The sequence below is a fragment of the Pectinophora gossypiella genome, chromosome 13, assembly GCF_024362695.1.
Source record: "Pectinophora gossypiella chromosome 13, ilPecGoss1.1, whole genome shotgun sequence".
NCBI classification, from domain to species: Eukaryota; Metazoa; Arthropoda; class Insecta; order Lepidoptera; family Gelechiidae; genus Pectinophora; species Pectinophora gossypiella.
In genome coordinates, this window is record NC_065416.1 from 10,954,630 (window position 1) to 10,972,974 (window position 18,345).

General features: G+C 37.8%; 4 protein-coding genes across 6 annotated transcripts in view; all 4 read left to right on the plus strand.

Annotated features, from left to right (window-relative positions):
- Positions 1-18,345, plus strand: part of LOC126371836 (G-protein coupled receptor Mth2-like) — a 63,472-nt gene that overhangs the window by 42,385 nt on the left and 2,742 nt on the right. The window contains exon 9 of one of the 2 annotated variants that reach the window (XR_007567087.1): positions 1,158-2,086. The gene's annotated coding sequence lies outside the window, so the exon portion shown is untranslated. Of the gene's footprint in view, positions 1-1,157; positions 3,572-18,345 lie in introns of those variants that run through there. The other variant, XM_050017216.1, reaches the window with a different exon arrangement.
- Positions 4,188-13,567, plus strand: LOC126371835 (bifunctional coenzyme A synthase). Of its 2 annotated transcripts, none has more exons than XM_050017215.1 (10): positions 4,188-4,301; positions 4,956-5,128; positions 5,901-6,084; positions 6,532-6,711; positions 7,499-7,647; positions 8,093-8,296; positions 9,051-9,139; positions 10,177-10,342; positions 10,726-10,908; positions 11,818-13,567. In XM_050017215.1, exons 2-10 carry the CDS (start codon positions 4,964-4,966, stop codon positions 12,013-12,015), a joined length of 1,518 nt encoding a protein of 505 aa, XP_049873172.1. In that variant the 5' UTR covers positions 4,188-4,301; positions 4,956-4,963; the 3' UTR covers positions 12,016-13,567. The 2 variants fall into 2 exon arrangements, with proteins under 2 accessions (XP_049873172.1, XP_049873171.1); XM_050017214.1 differs by having other exon boundaries at positions 4,194-4,634.
- On the plus strand, positions 14,206-16,514 carry LOC126372012 (uncharacterized). Its single transcript, XM_050017511.1, has 3 exons — positions 14,206-14,250; positions 14,429-16,187; positions 16,474-16,514. The coding sequence occupies exons 1-3, from the start codon at positions 14,206-14,208 to the stop codon at positions 16,512-16,514; spliced, it is 1,845 nt and encodes a 614-aa protein (XP_049873468.1).
- Positions 17,045-18,345, plus strand: part of LOC126371839 (serine/threonine-protein kinase S6KL) — an 82,045-nt gene continuing 80,744 nt past the window's right edge. Inside the window, exons 1-3 of the mRNA XM_050017220.1 lie at positions 17,045-17,264; positions 17,474-17,577; positions 18,008-18,236. Coding sequence (XP_049873177.1) covers positions 17,175-17,264; positions 17,474-17,577; positions 18,008-18,236 — 423 coding nt within the window. The 5' untranslated portion in view covers positions 17,045-17,174. The remainder of the gene's footprint in view (positions 17,265-17,473; positions 17,578-18,007; positions 18,237-18,345) is intronic.

Genomic DNA, 18,345 nt, shown 5'->3' on the forward strand with positions numbered 1-18,345 from the left:
TACAGGTCAATTTGTCAAAGAAGTTAATGTGACATGGTACCAGTTCTTGGGATATGAATATTGTTTGTAACGCAATGGATATATAATCTGTAATGTTGCAAATGTAAGTGTAATATTAAATAAATAAATAAATTCCAAAAAAGTGACGTCAGTAGAAAAAGTGACCAAAGTATTTATTAATGCTCGTGACCGTACCTATGTTGGTTTTGATGAGAGTGGAAGACGTAAAATTAGTGAATCGGGAATTCAGGATTGGGTGAGAGCCTTCAGCGCTCCCCATTTGTCCGGCCAAGTAGTTAATGCCATCTGCGGCAAATCTACAATAAGTCACGTCAAAAAAAAAAACCGGGAATTCAGGATCGTAGCAAGTGGAATTAGGTAACGCGGTCTCTACGTATAAGCGCATACCTCTAGTAGAGTAACTGTACTCCTCACGATTAACTGCCTCGTTAGGTACGTAGCATTTACGCCTTTATTCCCGAAGGGGTAGTTTAGTGGTGCACCCACGCCTCGGAAACTATGTTTAAGTCTTGCGTAATAAGGAGCGAGCCTATTGCCATTAACTACGATCACGAGGCACTGATAAATCTACGATCCAAACATGTATTCAAACTCATAAAGTGGAATTTTGTGACTTACCTGTGCCGGGATTTTTTTTTTTGACGTGACTTATTGAAGATTTGCCGCAGATGGCATTAACTACTTGGCCGGAAAAATGGGGAGCGCTGAAGGCTCTCACCCGGTACAAAGTTTAAGACAACAGGCCTGAGGGTGCCCAGTTGGGCGCGAACCTCGGCTCAGGGCGTCGTCTGAGAGGAAAAATATTTGAAAGAATTAATCGACCCTATTGGGTCGATAGCGATAAGCGCTGATTGAGGAAAGTCGTCGACTACGCCGGCGGGGTCGGTATCGGGGTCCTGAAGTGTTTGGTGTCGCGAGCTGATTGGCTGCCTCTATGGCTAGGGTAATCGGGTCGTCGAGATCGTATATTTGTGCCGGGTTTCGAATTCTTGACACTGCGATGTAAGTCATGCATTTTCCGAACATGTCTATCACGGACTAGCTAGGTACTCCAGTGGGATATAGGCGTGTCTTATGTATGTGTGACTATGACTTATACATCATGTTTATTTCAAATTTTGGTTTGTGGCTTTCAGATTCCAATGATGCGACCACATGACGAGATATGCCAAAGAATTCTCAGAAGTACAACAGTGTGAAGATATCCTGCGGTTGTTTTACGTATTTATACCTAGTCAAATACACCGAACGACCTTTTAGGTTTAAATAGTGTAAGGTTTTGCATTTATAAGGATAAGTAAGGAATATAACTATCTATACCTACCTATTCCTATCTAGGGTCACTAATGAAGAAGTGCTAGTAAGAGTAAAGGAAAGAGGATAAATATTGAGAGTTATTGAAGACAGAAGAGACAAGATGATTGAACACTTAATACCTAAGCCACGACGAATTTATTAAAAAAAAACATAGAAGAGAAGATAGAAGGAAAGAGAGGAAGGGGAAAACCAAGAAGAGCTTACATGGAACAAATTAAAGAAAAGGCGAACGTCGTGTCTTATAAGGAAGTCAAAGAATTGGCCCTAGATAGAGAAGAATGGAGAATGCTGCACCGACAAGAGCGTGACTCTTAAATTGATGATTGTCTATCTTTAGAGAAAGAGTGTCAGAATCAGCAAACTGTGTTTTCTAATAAGCTGTAAGCTGTGTTTTTTTTCTTCGAAATACTTGCTGTGAGCCTAACGCTCTAACCACTAGACCACGGAGGCTGCACGATCTGGAGGTCCGGGTTCGATTCCCGATGGGGACATTGTCGAAATCACTTTGTGAGACTGTCCTTTGTTTGGTAAGGACTTTTCAGGCTTGAATCACCTGATTGTCCGAAAAAGTAAGATGATTCCGTGCTTCGGAGGGCACGTTAAGCCGTTGGTCCCGGCTATTAGCCGTAAAAACACCTCCACCAACCCGCAGTGGAGCAGCGTGGTGGAGTATGCTCCATACCCCCTCCGGTTGATTGAGGGGAGGCCTGTGCCCAGCAGTGGGACGTATATAGGCAGTTTATGTTATGTTACTTGCTGTATTTCCAGTAGGTATCTAGCAATATCATGGATCCAGCTTAACGCGCGTTACGCGACCAATAAAGCACCCATAGATTCGGGTTCGGTCGGTATACCACCGCCTGTATTATATGTTTAAGTATTAATATTATTTTCCTAAACATTACAATATATTTTCTGTTTAAATAAGTGATTAAAAAGCTATAAACGACGCTGCCACCGACAGCCATACGCATAGACTGTCAAAGGCCGAACCGTTTGATAATACTACGTTTAAATATATTATTCTGTTTACAGTAAATTGTTAAATGAATGAAGAAATAATACACCCAGTGACATTTTTACCTAGCTCTAAACAGCAGTTATGTAATGTAAAACTTTTAGATTTACTTTTAAACTGTAATGTAAAAAACATGACAGTCACTTTGCTGATAGACCTCGAACAAAATGATTACCTAAAAATACCTGCTGTGAACTGCTAACGATTATATAAGTATTTATTATTATTTACATAATTAAGGATTATACACAATAAGTAGCATATACGTCATGAAACATGTGGCGGTAAATATTATGATTTTTTCAAAGTAATGGACGATCTATTTGGGCAAAGGGCTGATCACATGTCAGTTTTCGGTTCATCATTATCTATCTTAGAACAAAAATAGTTCTCTTGTTCATAACTTAAGGCTCTGCCCACCCTAATAAGGACAGAGGCGTGATTTGTGTAGGTGCTACAAAATCAGTGGCTGAAAAAACATTGTATGTTAAAAAATAATAAGTAAGTACCTAATAGTAAGTTTGTATTTGAATTTAAATCGCTTTTGAATGTGCTTTTCGATTTTGATATTAAAGTTTTAAATCACTCTCTAGTAGGAATAGTGTAAGATATTTAATGATCTTAAGCATGTGTTGATTAACAATAGGCTAAGTCAGAGTCAGAATATAAAGAAATGAAATAATAAATTGTTACCTAGGTGCCTAGCGTGCTGATCACAAAGCCGGGACAACTGCGCCAAGTCAGCCGGGGTGCAAAGTTTTTACGGTTTCGTACAAATTTACACAACCCGGTCCGCTTTTTCCCGTATCCCGTTTTTGTGTGTGGGTGCAGCATAGCATTAACGACAGTAGGCTTGCATTAGCTATTTGACTAGTCCTTTAGCAACTTAATTATATTTTTCTACTGCATTGTATTTATAAGGTACAGTCTTAACCACAGAATAGATGCACAAGTAACTGCTTCACTAAATATTATGTAAAACATAATAATTACGTGTTAAGTAATATCTAAGCATATCAAAATATTTACCTAGTCGTCAGTTATTTTTCATTGGACTAATGAAGTTACATGTTAAGATCGCCATAGCAATTAAGTTTTAATTTTAATGACTATAGATACTTATTGTTTTCGATCATTTTATGCAAGTTGTATCTTTTATAAATGGATTTCTATGAGAAAATAGAATTATACTCGTCATTTACAACAAAATATCTACCTATTGTTTTTATTTCTAGTACCTATTTTACCTTAACCCTGCCATATTGCTACCTATGTTCCTCAGGACGAATAAAATGACAAAAGTAAAAGATGGATATTTTTTTAAAGTAAATATTAATTAGGTACGTGTGCTTGGGTGTAGGTACTCGCCCAATGTGTGGGTTCTTGCAGATACCTACATAATAATATTTACCCTTGCACCCTTTTGGAAGGTTCATCTAAGAGAACGGTACCTATTGAGTTCATCATTAATCTGAAAACTCAAGAGTCAACCTACCCTATTAGGAACTATAGACGGAAGGTTATGTATATAGTATTTATAAAGAGAAAATTCAAATTTCTATTATCCATACGTGTGAACTGAAAATATGTCTAGCAGTAGACTTTGCAATAAATTTGCTAAATCACTGTTAATTAGAAATATTTATAGAGGAACGCAATGTATATTAAATAATATTTCCACAAAATGACAGACATACGAATATTTCTGCAGAATCAGCGAGCTGTCAAATGTGTTTTGTATTACCAATATGTATGTCAGTACAACGTTAGAAAGAGACAAAAAATGAACAATGTGATATACTATGTTCCTTTTCGTTGTCTGCTATCACGTTCTAATTCGCGCTTCAGAAACATAATTATAACCTATTGCGGTAAATAAAATAGTTTCTTAACTTTATTTATCGAGGAAATACCGGCGGCTGTGTTAAAGTTATTACATATTTAGGTAATTTACCTACTGATAATTATCGTCAATCCCGAAATTCACACGTAATTGTCTTGTGTATCTGTATAATAATATCACAAGTACCGCTTATCATTGCTGGTCCCTGGGTGTAGATTTAATAGTTTCTAGCTTTTATGCTGATTAATATTGCAGATGGTTCTAGATTAATAGGAATTTGTAAAACATGCAACGTAACTTTAGTCTCGTATTATCAAAAACCAACCTTTGAACCATAAGGCAGTTTTGTGATGTCATATTTTGGTGTACCAATAGTGATTGTCTTGCTTTCTATCATTGTGTCGTACTTCTATGTGGTGCAAGTTAGTGATAAAGGTATGTCTGACTTATATGCTTCTATGTTTTATATTATAAAATTATTTGTAGGTAGTTGCATTTATAATAAATCATCATAATTATATTTTCACTTGGTAGGATACAAGTATTTACGAGAGAATTCAATAGGTACAGAAAGAAAAGCTTATGATCCAATATATTTTACAAAGATTTTTTTTATAAATTGTGTATTTATTTAATTTTTTTGAAACAAATAATGTAATGGTCTTACCAACTATAATAACTATAAAGTACTTATAGGTATGCACTTGATACAGAAAATAAACATAAATAAGTGAAGTGTTTTTCTGCTTGTTACAGAAAACGTGATGGTAAACAATGGTCTTATTTTTGTCTCCAATGCCGCTAAGGTGCATAATGTTTGCCAAAAAGCATCCCAGTTTGTGCAGAAAGTATTATATGTGAAAATAAATGGCACTACTGAAGGATTGCTGCCTGTGATAAATAGACAGATAACAAATTTATACTCAAGGGTATGATATGTTTTATGTTTTTTACTACTCATTTTATTATCTAGTTAGATAGTAAATATTTATATGTATTAATGACAATTCAATATACCTACTGTGGAAAGAATGAAAAAAAAACACATATATTGTTGTAGGGTGTACAGTACACCACTGCTTAGCTGTGCTCGTCCCAATAGGGACATAGGAGCATGATGTATGTTTCTACACTGGGCACATATACAATTATACACATGCAGCCTATGGTGTAATTATATGAAAAGGGCATACAAAGCTGCCTCAATACAATAACATTGCGAATGGGACAGTCGTAACTTTGCTCTGTTTGATTGTGGATGACAACCCCTATTTACATCACTGCAGTAGGCTACACACACCCAAACACAATCAATCAATCAATAATTCTTTATTGCACAAAATATAAACTCAGGATATTGACAGACATATAAACTTGTTGCTCCAGTTGCTCCAGCAATTTCTGCCAGGCAACCTTAGGATGAAAGAAGTTTATGCATTCAAAATGCATTTATAAGTTTTTGACATTATTCCCCTTATTTTATTCTAATACTAGAAATAAGTATTTTACTAAATTACATGAGTCAATGGTTACTTGTAATATCATCACAGGCCTTTACATCTTTATCAGATGATTCAAACAGCGTTTCTGTGGCAGCTACTTGTAATATACATTTACATTATTAGGGCAAGTGATTCTATATATATGTTAGGGTACTGACTACTATAATAGAACAATTTATGATGATCCAATCTGTACCAGGCTACAGCACAATGCAGCAACTTAGATGTAAGGCTGATGCTGAGGCCAGGAGACGCATTGAAGAGCATCAGCACACACCACCCTATAGATCTGATATTATACGACAGTGATCTTGACAAGGATGTGGAAAAGCTAAAACAAATTGTGGCTACAAAGAAAACTGAATGTAAACTCCAATGTGTTGGTGAGTTTTTGAAGTAATTTTAAGGACTTAGACCCTATAGCATCCAAAAGACAATAAATGTATCTATGTGGTTCCAAAATTAGAATCGCCAAGATGATCTAAATTGAATAAGATCTTTCTGCCTAGCATTTTGACCTCTAGCATTTCCGTCGCACAATTAAAGACAGTGATACAGCTCACCTATCACATTGGTCTAACAGAAAGCTTGGTGAGGTGTGGGTACTTAGTTCATCTTGCGATGGATGTACCTCTGACTACTCCAATTGGGATATAGTTGTCAGCTTATGTTATGTTTTGTCTACCTAGTACTTTAAAAATATACATTGATATTGTAACAGATTTTTAGACATTGATAAGCCATTTTGTTATCAATTTTTTGGTGTATCTGTTAAATGGTTTATCATAGTTAATATTATTAATTGTTTGAGTTCTTTTTGATTCCACCAGATACCCTGGATTCGCTCAAGGAATCAGGCAGTGAGGAGCCAGTGAAGACGTACGAGTACGTAGCTCTAGGCGGGACATTCGATAGGCTGCACAATGGACACAAGATTCTCCTGTCGCAGGCTGTGCTTCGAGCTACGAAACATGTCACCGTCGGCGTGTGTGACGTCAACATGATTCGATGTAAGAATGGGAATAAAAACTACCTATTTCTCCCATCAGGTGTCGCTACTCTTGAGTGTTCTTTAAATTTTGACAGTTCCCTTTTTTTGATTATATTTTTCATTATAATTCTTTGCGCAGCATTTAACTGAAAAATCATCCTGTTATAGATATATATTCCCTAAAGATTGGAAAGAAGAAAACTTAGAAAAACTTATTTTCAATCAAAACTGCCTTTTTTCAACTGATAGCTTTTCTTTTTCGTAAGACATCCTTCAGACTACGTTGCTCCATATAGGTATTATAGCAATCTCTCCCATCATTTTCTGTATGGAGAACTATCAAAATTTAGTCTTATAACACTTGTCTATAACAGTTAGAAACGCGGCGCGTACCGTCTAGTGGTTAGAGCGTTAGGCTCACGCTTTGGTGGTCCGGGTTCGATTTCCGATGAGGACTTTGTCGAAATCACTTTGTGAGACCTTTGTTTGGTAAGGACATTGCAGGCTTGAATCACCTGATTGTCCGAAAAACTAAGATGATTCCGTGCTTCGTAGGGCACGTTAAGCCGTTGGTCCCGGCTATTAGCCGTAACAAACATCCCCATCAACCCTCAGTGGAGCAGCGTGGTGAAGTATGCTCCATACCCCTTCCGGTTGATTGAAGGGAGTCCTGTGCCGAGCAGTAGGACGTATATAGGTTGTTTCTGTTATATTTTATATTATGTCTATGATTTATATGACCGCATTCGTGGCGTAGATTTCTAATGCGTATACGCAGTTATTTTATAGGTATATGTGCTTTACAGTCAAAAAGTTATGGGAATTGATAGAACCAGTCGAGAAAAGGATAGAGGCAGTACTGAATTTCCTCAAAGATGTCAACCCAGACTTGGAATACAATGTACTGCCGATACAAGACGTATACGGACCGACGAAAGACGATCCCAAGTTTCAGGTAGGTTGAGTTATATTTCTTTACAAGTTAACAGAGACTGTCTAGTTATTTGAGAATTATTAACGGCTGCGTATTTCTGTTAGGACAAATCACAAAAAATCACTTTGTGATCCCTAGTTTGGATTCCTAGTTAGTCGTTACATGAGTCATGTCAGGGGCGTTTGGCGGCTCAATAATAACCCTTACACCAGGGTTGATGAGGTTGGTAATCCACCTCATAACCAGGAGCAGATCCCGCTTTTTTATTGGTATTATGCGCGTACACGCTATCTGTCCTCTTCACTCTCACAGGCATACTGGAAGAAATTTCTTCTTTCTTAAGTTGTGCCTTTTGTCTCTCTTCATGTTGTCATATTGTGTTTCTGTGTTATCCTGTGTACAATAAATTTTTAAAATACATAAAAAATAAAACAATAATTTTCAAAATTGATTCTAATAATTCCAGCTATTAGTAGTAAGTGAAGAAACAGTGCGAGGGGCACAGAAAGTCAATGAAAAACGGAGGGAGAACGGAGTGTCGCCGCTAGAGGTCCACGTGATAGGCCTCACGGAGGACCAGTATGAGAAGCGATCGCAAGAGGAGGAGGTCAAAGTCAGCTCCAGCAACCAGAGGATGAGGATGTTAGGTACTACCCTGCGGCCGCCAGTGGTAAGTACAGTTTTAACACTACGCATATACTTGAGCGGAATCGTCGACATATCACCATTTCCAAATAGGCTAGGCTAGAAACCAGTCAAATCAGTAACTTTTTACTAAACGTCAAAACACGAAATTACTATGCGATTTGTATGAAAAAGCACACTGTGACGTCATAGAAACGAAAAGACTTATTATTACGTTTTCTTGATTAAAATTCATAAATAAGTTAAATAGAAAAAAAGAAAAAGTTTTTCGTTAGTTTTAGATCTGTCTTAAGTTAGTAATCAGAATTCATTATTTATCTTTAACCTAGTACAAGACCCTATGCTATGATTGCTATGATGCTATGATTTGTCATATCAACGACCGGCGCAGACTTAGGGTTGAACCACATCGCATAGAGACCGCGCGCGGGAGTATCGAATTTCTCGGAAATGTGGGTTTCCTCACGACGGCTTCCTTACGATGATTTCCTTCACCGCTCAGCATGTGATAATGAAAATATTGGTTTAAGTTTACGCGGTTGTTATCATAATTAAAACACATAATAACGGGTTCTTACCGCGTTTAAAGTAGGGAACCCGTTATTATGTGTTTTAATTGTGAAAACATTGGTTTAAGCCCCGGCTGGGATCCGAACCTGCGACTTCACAGTGAGAGTGAAGCGTTCTTCCAACCGGGTTACAACGGCTACTGAACATACATAACAATACCATGTAAATAGTACCTAGTAATTAATTATGAAATTTCTTTTTTTTTTCAGCCTAATCCCCGGATTCCCGACTGGCCTTACGTAATAGGTTTGGCCGGTGGGATTGCTAGTGGCAAAAGTAGTATTGCTGAAAAACTAAAGTAAGTACCGATACTGTTTAAATCTTAAATAACACCTATTAATATTGCGGTCATCATCATTAATTTAAGAGCCACGCTCTTGTCGGTGTAGTATTTTCCATGATACTTTTTTAGGGAAAAATAGGGCAGTGGTTTCCCTCTTCCCTTCCGCCCCGCAGTACTCTTTTTGACGCGAGTATGGCGCCCAGAGTAGTCTAATATCAAAGCCGTACCAGGACTCCTGTCCTCCGCCTCTGAATAGTACTGACAGTGTTTTAAGTTTACGCGGTTATCATCATAATTAAAACACATAATAACGGGTTCTTACCGCGTTTAAAGTAGGGATATGAGACTCCCGATATTTCGACACTGTTGCAAGTGCCATGATCACGGGATGACTGATGAGATTGGATTGGAGTGGGTGTTTTAATTGGTACTGACAGTTTCTGCTGCCCTCTGTCAGGTTCCAGGTTACAGTCTCTGTGATATACCCCTTCCGTCCTGCATTGCCGTACCGATGGCTCCCATCTCCGCCTCTGCAACCGTTGAGGTCTTCACCCGTATCTCTGGGCTAGGGTTCTACGTTATACCCAGTAGGTCTGGGTAATGGTGTTTGGTTAATTTTGCGCTAATAATATTTATTTTATCATTACACCTTTTCGATCCAGCTCATATCAACCAGAAGGGGCAGAAGACAAGAGGGAAACATAGAGATGTTTCCCTAAAAAAGTAGCGTGGAGAACGCTACACCGACAAGAGCATGGCTCTTAAATTAGTGATGATCAACTAATTTGTATGACTGAAGACAAGAACGACATAAGGACAAGTGCCCAGTTGGGCGCGATGGTTCGTGATACAGTCATGAGCAATATCATGTACCCACTTTAGAACCCTGTCGCTCTATCATATTTGTCATTTAATGAGACTTACGGTTCAATTTGACAAAAAAAGTTAATGTGACGTGATTTCAAAGTGTATACATATTAGTAGTCGTGACCGTACCGCCTACTATCTATGTGTATGGAGAGTTTAAGATAATTCTTATCGTATATCCGCAGAGCTAAAGGCGCTGCGATAGTGAACTGCGACTTCATAGCCCACGACCTGTACAAGCCTGGTCTTCCGCTCAACCAGACCATAGCAGAGACCTTCGGCAAGCAAGTCATCACGGAGACTGGGGAGGTTGATAGGAAGAAACTAGGAGAGATCGTCTTTGGTGATAAGGTATACTTTTGGACAATCTTCACGTTGACTTTTTGCATCTTATTTCTGGGCAAAATAGTTGCTCTTCTTTTTATTCTTGCAAAGGTTTGGATCGCATTAATGTTGATAATGTGTTCAAATGGGGAATGAGGTTCCCTGCGTGGTTTTCCCATTGCGCTATGATATGGGGTTCTTCAAAAATGGAGTGAAAACGGCGTCAAAGTCGGCAACACAGGCAATACCCCGGGCGCTGCAAATGTCCATAGGCAGCGGTAACCACTTACCCGCGGTGGCATGCGGGTGGCCCGCATGCCTGTTAAAAAAAAACTCAGCAATGTTCTATCGAACATCACCACAATGCCATACTATTCACAGTACTCTAAAGAAATCTTACCTCCTAACAGGCGCAACTAGAAAAGCTGAACCAAGTCCTCTGGCCGGAGATACTAAACGAAGCTCAGAGGCGGGTGAGGGCGCTGGGCTCTGAAGGGTACAGGGTGGTGGTGATGGAGGCGGCAGTGATGGTGCGCGCGCAGTGGTACCACTACTGCCACCAGCTGTGGGCCGTCATCATACCGCCGGACGAGGTACATGTATACACATACAAACTATAAAGAACAAAACACAGTTCAGGGAGATTAAAAGCAATTCATCTGAAAAGCAATATTGCTATTTGACATTTATTGACTTTGCGCATTTACTTTTTATTTATAGAATCTTTATTTCTTATTACAGTCTTGACTTACAGTCACTTCATCATCACAAATTTATGAGCCACGCTCTTGTCGGTGTAGCATTCTCCATGCTACTTTTTAGGGACAAATACGACAGTGGTTTCCCTCTTGCCTTCCGCCCCGCAGTACTCTGTCCGACGCGAGTACAGTCACTTACATAAATGCTTATTTACTTAATAATAATTATGCTTATGATGATGTACAACGTTGACTACGCGCCGCCTTAGATGGTACTCTTCAATAAAATTCAGTATTGTTTCAACTGTTTAAATAGTCCTTTAGGCAATTCATCTAAAAAAGCAATATTGCAATTTGACATTTGCGCATATACTGACAGCGCAATGTCAACAAATGTGAAATAGCAATACTTATTGCTTTTTTGGATGAATTGCTTCGATGTGGCCTTTTCAGACTCCCTGGCCAGTTGGTCCTGTTCTTCCGGCTTAATATGCAGCAAATCTTTTGCATATAAAACACATAATATAACTTAAGCTCACGTCTATATACCATTTGAGGTAGTTAGAGGTACATCCATTGCAAGGTGAACTAAGTACCCACACCGAGATTTCTGTTAGACCAATAAGATAGATGGTGTGCCGTATCACTGTCTATAATGATGGTAGACAAAACTTGTATAAAAAAGCAGAATGTAAATCATCTTGGCGATTCTAATTTTGGGACCACATAGATACGAGCTTTCTGTTAGACCAACGTAATAAGTGGTGAGTCGTATCGCTAAAATGACGTCTAACCTTGTTGCAGGCGATAATAAGACTGCAGAAACGCAACAACCTGACTGAAGAAGAAGCTAGGCAGCGGATCGAGTCCCAACCTTCCAACTTGGAGCAGGTCGCGCTAGCCAACGTTGTGTTCAGTCCCTACTGGAGCTATGAGTACACGCAGGGACAAATAGACCGCGCCTGGGAACAGCTGCAAGCACTTCTAGACGCTCGGAAGTAGTATATACATTCTATACATACACATACTATTGTACATATACAGGTGTTAATAACATCGTAACGAAAACTTTGAAGGATGATTCCGACCACACAGACAGAAGTGGAATTTTCCCTCGCATAAGTATGAAACTGAGAATAAGTAAAAAAAGCACTAAAGTTTCCATGAATTCCACTTGATATCAACTCAGAATAAATAGCTGAATTATCCCCTTCAGTATTCGTTACGATGTCACTTCGGTGGCGTCACACTCGGCGTGATAACGGCAATCGCTCGTAGTGTGGCGTATCTTTTGCAAACGAAAGGTACACGAAATATATTAAAGTAAGATATAAAGATAAAAAACATACAGCCACAAGTAATCAGAAGACGACTTGCTACCACTGTTGATATAAACGTTTGATATAAGCCCTAACACGGAGGAAAGACAAAGGAAAAGAATAGACAAATAAAGTAAAGACAATAATTATATTTATTAGCAACACGCATACATGTATACATGTTTTTCCGGATCTTAGGTGCCGAAAAATTTCTACATGGGATATCAAACCGTTTACCTATCAGCAATTGGGTTGACGATGGATTATCGCAGTGTAGGATGTGCGCCGACATTTACATTCCTTGAATTGTTAAGTTCATCAAAATAATAACATAAACGCGCTGATTGCCTTTTGTCTGATTGATGTAATATCCTCATGAATAAAGAAAATCTATTACTGTGACGGTGGTAGTGCCAAGATAACGAGTAGCGTCATCTATCATTATTGTTGTCTCTTTCGCCGTAGGTACCTCTCTGTCTAGCTGTAAAATTAATCAATCTATATGTCGTGGCCAAATCTTAGAATTGATCATTTCATGATGTGCTCGATCATTTCACGAAATTGGTCACATTTCATGAAATAGAATATCACACATTAGCCACATCATGATGTAGTTTGGTCAAATCAATGAACACAAAACGTTTAACGATATGAGCAACTAAATGCATGATTACTTCATGATATGGCCAAACGTTGTCAATCATATCGTAAAATTAGTAACTTTATCCACCGGTAGTGGCGCTGGTGTCGATTATATTAAAAACTTGATTGATGTTATAATCGATGAATCAATGTAATTTTACATATCAAATAGATACATAATTTTGTAACCTAAGAAAGTAATTGACTAAGTCAACTTAAATGGGCTATTTCATGAAATATGACCATTGCATGAAATTGTCGAACACATCATGAAATGATGAATTCTACGATCTGGCCTATATAAAATATAAAATAGTAGTCCATAGTTATTAATATCAAATGCCTTATGCTTATTTAAGACAAAATGTTGCTGAAAAGCTGATTTATCATAAGACTGTTGAATTATTCTAAGATTTCTCAGTATAATAAAAAGCATTTGGGGAGGGGGAGGTTTTGTAAATAAATCGCGAAATATAAATATTTTGTTTTCAGGGATATAGTTTCGATAGAGAATATTATATAGCGAATTAAGTAGTAATAAGTATATTGTATTGTTGATATATCGTTGCAAATACAATTATTTTGCTACTATGTATGTTTGTTTGTTTTAACTTTAGCTTTCAGACTGGCCGTCTCGAGTAGGTATTTACACGAGAATACAGATTTAGGTAAAACCTGTAACATAGAATAAATAAGAATGCTGCTTATAGAATGGTAACTCCACCCCGCACCAATACGTATCGCGCTCCGAGCTAGATTTACCTCATCCCTTCTGGTAAGCTGCTATAAGTAAGGGGGAGCGGTAAAGAAGAGTAAGGATAAGATTTTTGTATGGAGTGCGCATGTGCTGTAAAGTGCCTGGCATGCACACTTTTACTTTTTTTTTGTTTTTTTTTTTTAATATATTAGTGACGAATTCATCATTTTAACCTGGTAATTATGTTATAAAATATTCAATACAATTTAGGATTACATCGTACGAGTATTATGTCATTATGACTCCTAGTATCTACAGATATTACGTATACTAATAGGTGTATGTATCAATCGAAGTGGCGATGTGATTGATCATTAACAATTCATGAAATCAGAGTAACTGGAGATATTATTACGAATACGAATAGCTTTATATTTGATATAGTATTGAAGTGTCTCAGAAATAAATAGCACTATGATGTGGCTCCACATATTATTCGTTATGTATCTTGCTCACTTGGTTTCTGGCAACATAATGCCTTCTGCCATACAAAATGAAGAACGAAGATTAGATACTCTGGTAAGAGGTCCCGATTTATAAATTCTATGGCCAGTAGGAAGTAGCATGTAATGTTAGTGTAGACACCCAAACGAATAGCAAATTGAGACAAAAAAAATATCTATCTATACCACCTGGTTACTGTAAACAGCAGTATTTGATTTGTAAGCATTCACATAACGACTGCTTCCTGTTTCAGGCTAATTTGATAAGTTCAAACTTGAGAACAAACGGATGGTCGAACATTCACTGCGTAGGACATTTTCCTGACACGTTCCATGCAAAGCTTAGACAACTGCCCTTTACTTTCACCGTCACAGTTCCAGAAGAAGATGATCAACCGATGGACAATGTGATTTCCTATTACTCAAATATAATCGTAGTACATGCTACCGATTTTGAAGAGTTTGAGACAGCTTTCAGAAAAGCAATGAGTTCACCGTACTGGCATCCACATTCCCATGTGATTATATATTACCATGTAAAAGGACAACAAGATATACCGAAAATGCACATGATCTTCTGGTTTTATAGAGCTTGCAACGCTATCGTGGTACAATTCGACGATGACAAAAAACATTTATTGGCTTCGTATTATAATCCTTACACAGGCGATAATTATCAGCTTTCGAAACAGTTTGGGTGCTGGAAAGCAACGAAAATTGGAAGGGTAGTGGGCCAGTTCAATACCAGTTTCGTCTGCGTAGAAGGATGCCACAATATAACGCTTCATTCAAAACTCCGAATCATGTTTCTAGGCACTTGCATCGGCTTTGAAACTCACGTGATTCAATACGGTGACATTGATACGTTGAGAACAGAAAATCTCTTTGTAGACAAGAGCTTAGACTTACATGGCTTCGTATTAAGAGCACACGGAATGGAAGTGCAGCCGTTTCTAAAAATAATAGAAAACGACGACGGCACATACGAGTTAAAAGCGCGGGATGGTTTGATATGGACTCTTGCATCTGAACGTATGAATTTCAGGATGGATCTATCTGCGAGCAGGGATGTTATGAAACGATCCTTCAACTTCGATGACAATATTCAGCAGATCTTCAAATTCGCAAAGAGACAGGCGGACCTACTTACATTCCCAGTATATCTGTTTGATATTATAATAGTTGAAATAGACCAGAGCATAGCTTATAAAGACAGTGGTGTCTGTATAATGTCGCATCGAGCAGATTTCGAAACAGTACTTTTCGATGTTAAACTATTAGAAGACAACATTGAGCTCTTCGTCAAATTTGTCGTTTGCTTTCTTTGTATTTGGCTGTTATTCTTCATTTGTAACATAGTTGAAAAAGGGACACCTAATTGGGACCAATTGGGACAGGATTTGGTAAATGCAATCAGAAACATATTATCGATTAGTCTGCACAAGCCACCGAAGCGAAGTTCTTTTCGGATCTACATGGGCATATCAATTTGGTGTTTCTTTGTAATCAATTTTGCAACACAGGCGGCTATTATTTCCTTTTTCACAGCATTTAAAAGAGGAAAAGACGTGGATACGTTTGAAGACGTTGTCAAAAAAGGGTACATCATAGAAGGAATAGCATCTCCAGATATGATGTTGCCCGACACGGAAGAAAAGTTTGTAAAGATTAATTCAAAGTTGGTTTCAGTTAGTAATTTATATGACTGCGTAGAGCACATGACCAACAACAGCCGTATATTTTGCCTTATAGACTGTGCGGTTGGTCGTTTTATGCAAATAAATAGATTAAACGAAAAGGGGGAGCAGTATTTGCACATTGCAACCAAAGACCGAATTCACAGTCATTACCTTACCATGTTATTCCAGAAACATTCGCCTTTGACCAACACTTTCAATAAATGGATTCGAAGAGCCATGGAAGCCGGTTTGATCTTGAAATGGGAGCAATACAGATTCGGCGACATAAAAGCCGAGGCTCTCATTAAAGCGTTAAGTTTAGACGATTTGATTGGTATTTTTAAATGCTTCTGTCTGTTTCTGAGTTTGAGTACTATCGTTTTTATATTAGAGTTGACCATTAATTTGGTATTACGAATGAAACGGTACTTCAACAATAAAATAGCAAATTGGAAAAGAACTCGAATTGCTAAGAAGAAACTAAAAGTAGAAAGTCAACTTGGTAAAATTGAGCTGATTAACTCATTTACTCAAACTGTTTGAAATTTTAAATGTAATATTTATATGGTACTGCCATATTATTATTAGCGATGGCACCCTGAAACTGAATATCTCTTCAGAATACAGTGAACCGAATTGTAACGGCGCGGAATTTGGCTAGGTCCGAAAATTAGTCCAACCCTTAATAATTCAGTTATGTGTTTGGTACACCTCACTGTACACCTTTCTGGGCTGGAGACACAAATTATATAAAAGTAAAAATAGATTTAAAAAACTTTTTAGTCCCTCGTAAATGTGTTATAAAGTTGCCAGATTAAATAGTCGGAGGCCCTTCTAAAACTAAATTTAGTAATAAAGGTTGCCTGGAAGAAATTGCTGCATGAGCAATAAGGCCGCCTGTTGTGCTTTTCTGTATATGTTGTCCTTATCTCTGTATTTTGTGTCCATTGTGCTCAATAAAGTATTTTATCTATCTATCTATCTATCTAATATAAATCCAAGAGTTAAAGTTTTTTATTTGGGCAGATGGAATAAAATTATTAACTTTGTTTGCTGCATGTATGCATACAAGACCAAAATGATTTAAAAGACAAAAAAAAGATATCTTTTTTGTCTAGTTTTTACATGTTTTTAACCATTTTTAACACTTTAAATGCCCCTATAGAAATGGCAACACTAACAATATTTTTTGTCTATGTTTGGGTTGTCTATGGCCGTGGTTTATGGTCTGAAAAAATCACACAATAAACGCGAAATAAATTATAAATACAAGTTGAAAATCATCGATTGAACCATGAGAAAACAGTTTTGAGTTAGTTTAATGGGAAATACGCATAATAGAAATAGCCAAAACCGTAGCCACACACAGTCTACGCATTCAGACCGCGACGGCCAGGCGTTCACGAGTCAGGTAAATGATGATACGAAAACTTGCTAATGTCATTCTCAGCTGAACATACGTAATATTTCGTTAGTTGTAGCGTGAAAATCCTTTGTTCAGCTTGTTGCTCTTTTGAGTGGTGGTTGTGGAGGTAGATGTGCGGGGTGTGCCTGCGTTTGATGGTAATTGTGTTGTTTGACAGCCCTTTGTTTAACGAGGCGTTATAATGTTGTGTGCAGTTCAGCCTATCGCAGTTTGTTGGTAACCTGAGCGGGCGGTCGGTGGCGAGTAGCCAGTCGGTGTACAGCGCGTCGCGGCCTTGGTCTCGGGTTTCCAGACGCAGGTGAGTGCTTCTGCTTGCGCATCATAACAAATCTTGTTTTTGTGAATTCATAACATAGCTCCTAGAACATTAGATACAATACAATACTTTTGAGCGTGGTTGTTTTTTTTTCTCGCGTGGTGTTTTCAAACGCGCGTGGTGATTTCGTACACTGTCTTAGGATAGTGAGTGTTGAGTTAGCTCAAGATTAAGTTAGAAGTTACTGTTTAAGGATCTATTTAGGGAGTTATATAATTATATTTAAAAAAAAACAGTTCTGTGGTTTGTTTATAAACATTACTGAAGCTTCATATTTCAATAACATTTCATTTTCAGCCACATTAGCTTTTAGAAAGGGTACATTAAATGAGTGAACCTTTATCAGTTTTAACAACATCCTCCTTAAAGAAATCTGTCCATGACATCAGCATAATGTTAGTTAATCTTTCAGATGGAATGAATCGACTTTAAACAATCCCCTAGAAGCAAGTAAGACTGCCTGGCCGGTCGCTAATAAAGAATCCGTCTTCTTGCCTGAGTTTCCTATTACCACAGACCTACTCCAGAAAGACTTCGAAATTAAAGAAACTATAGCCAAAGGAGCTTTTGGGGAAGTCCATAAAGTTAAGAAACTTAGTGAGGGAAAGGAGTATGCTTTAAAAGTCCTCAACAAGTCACAGGTGAGTTTTATAGTACATACATATATATACATAAACTTACGCCTATTTCCCACTGGGGTAAGCAGCGACTATGGAATTCCATTTGCTTCGATCCTGACACACTTCTTTA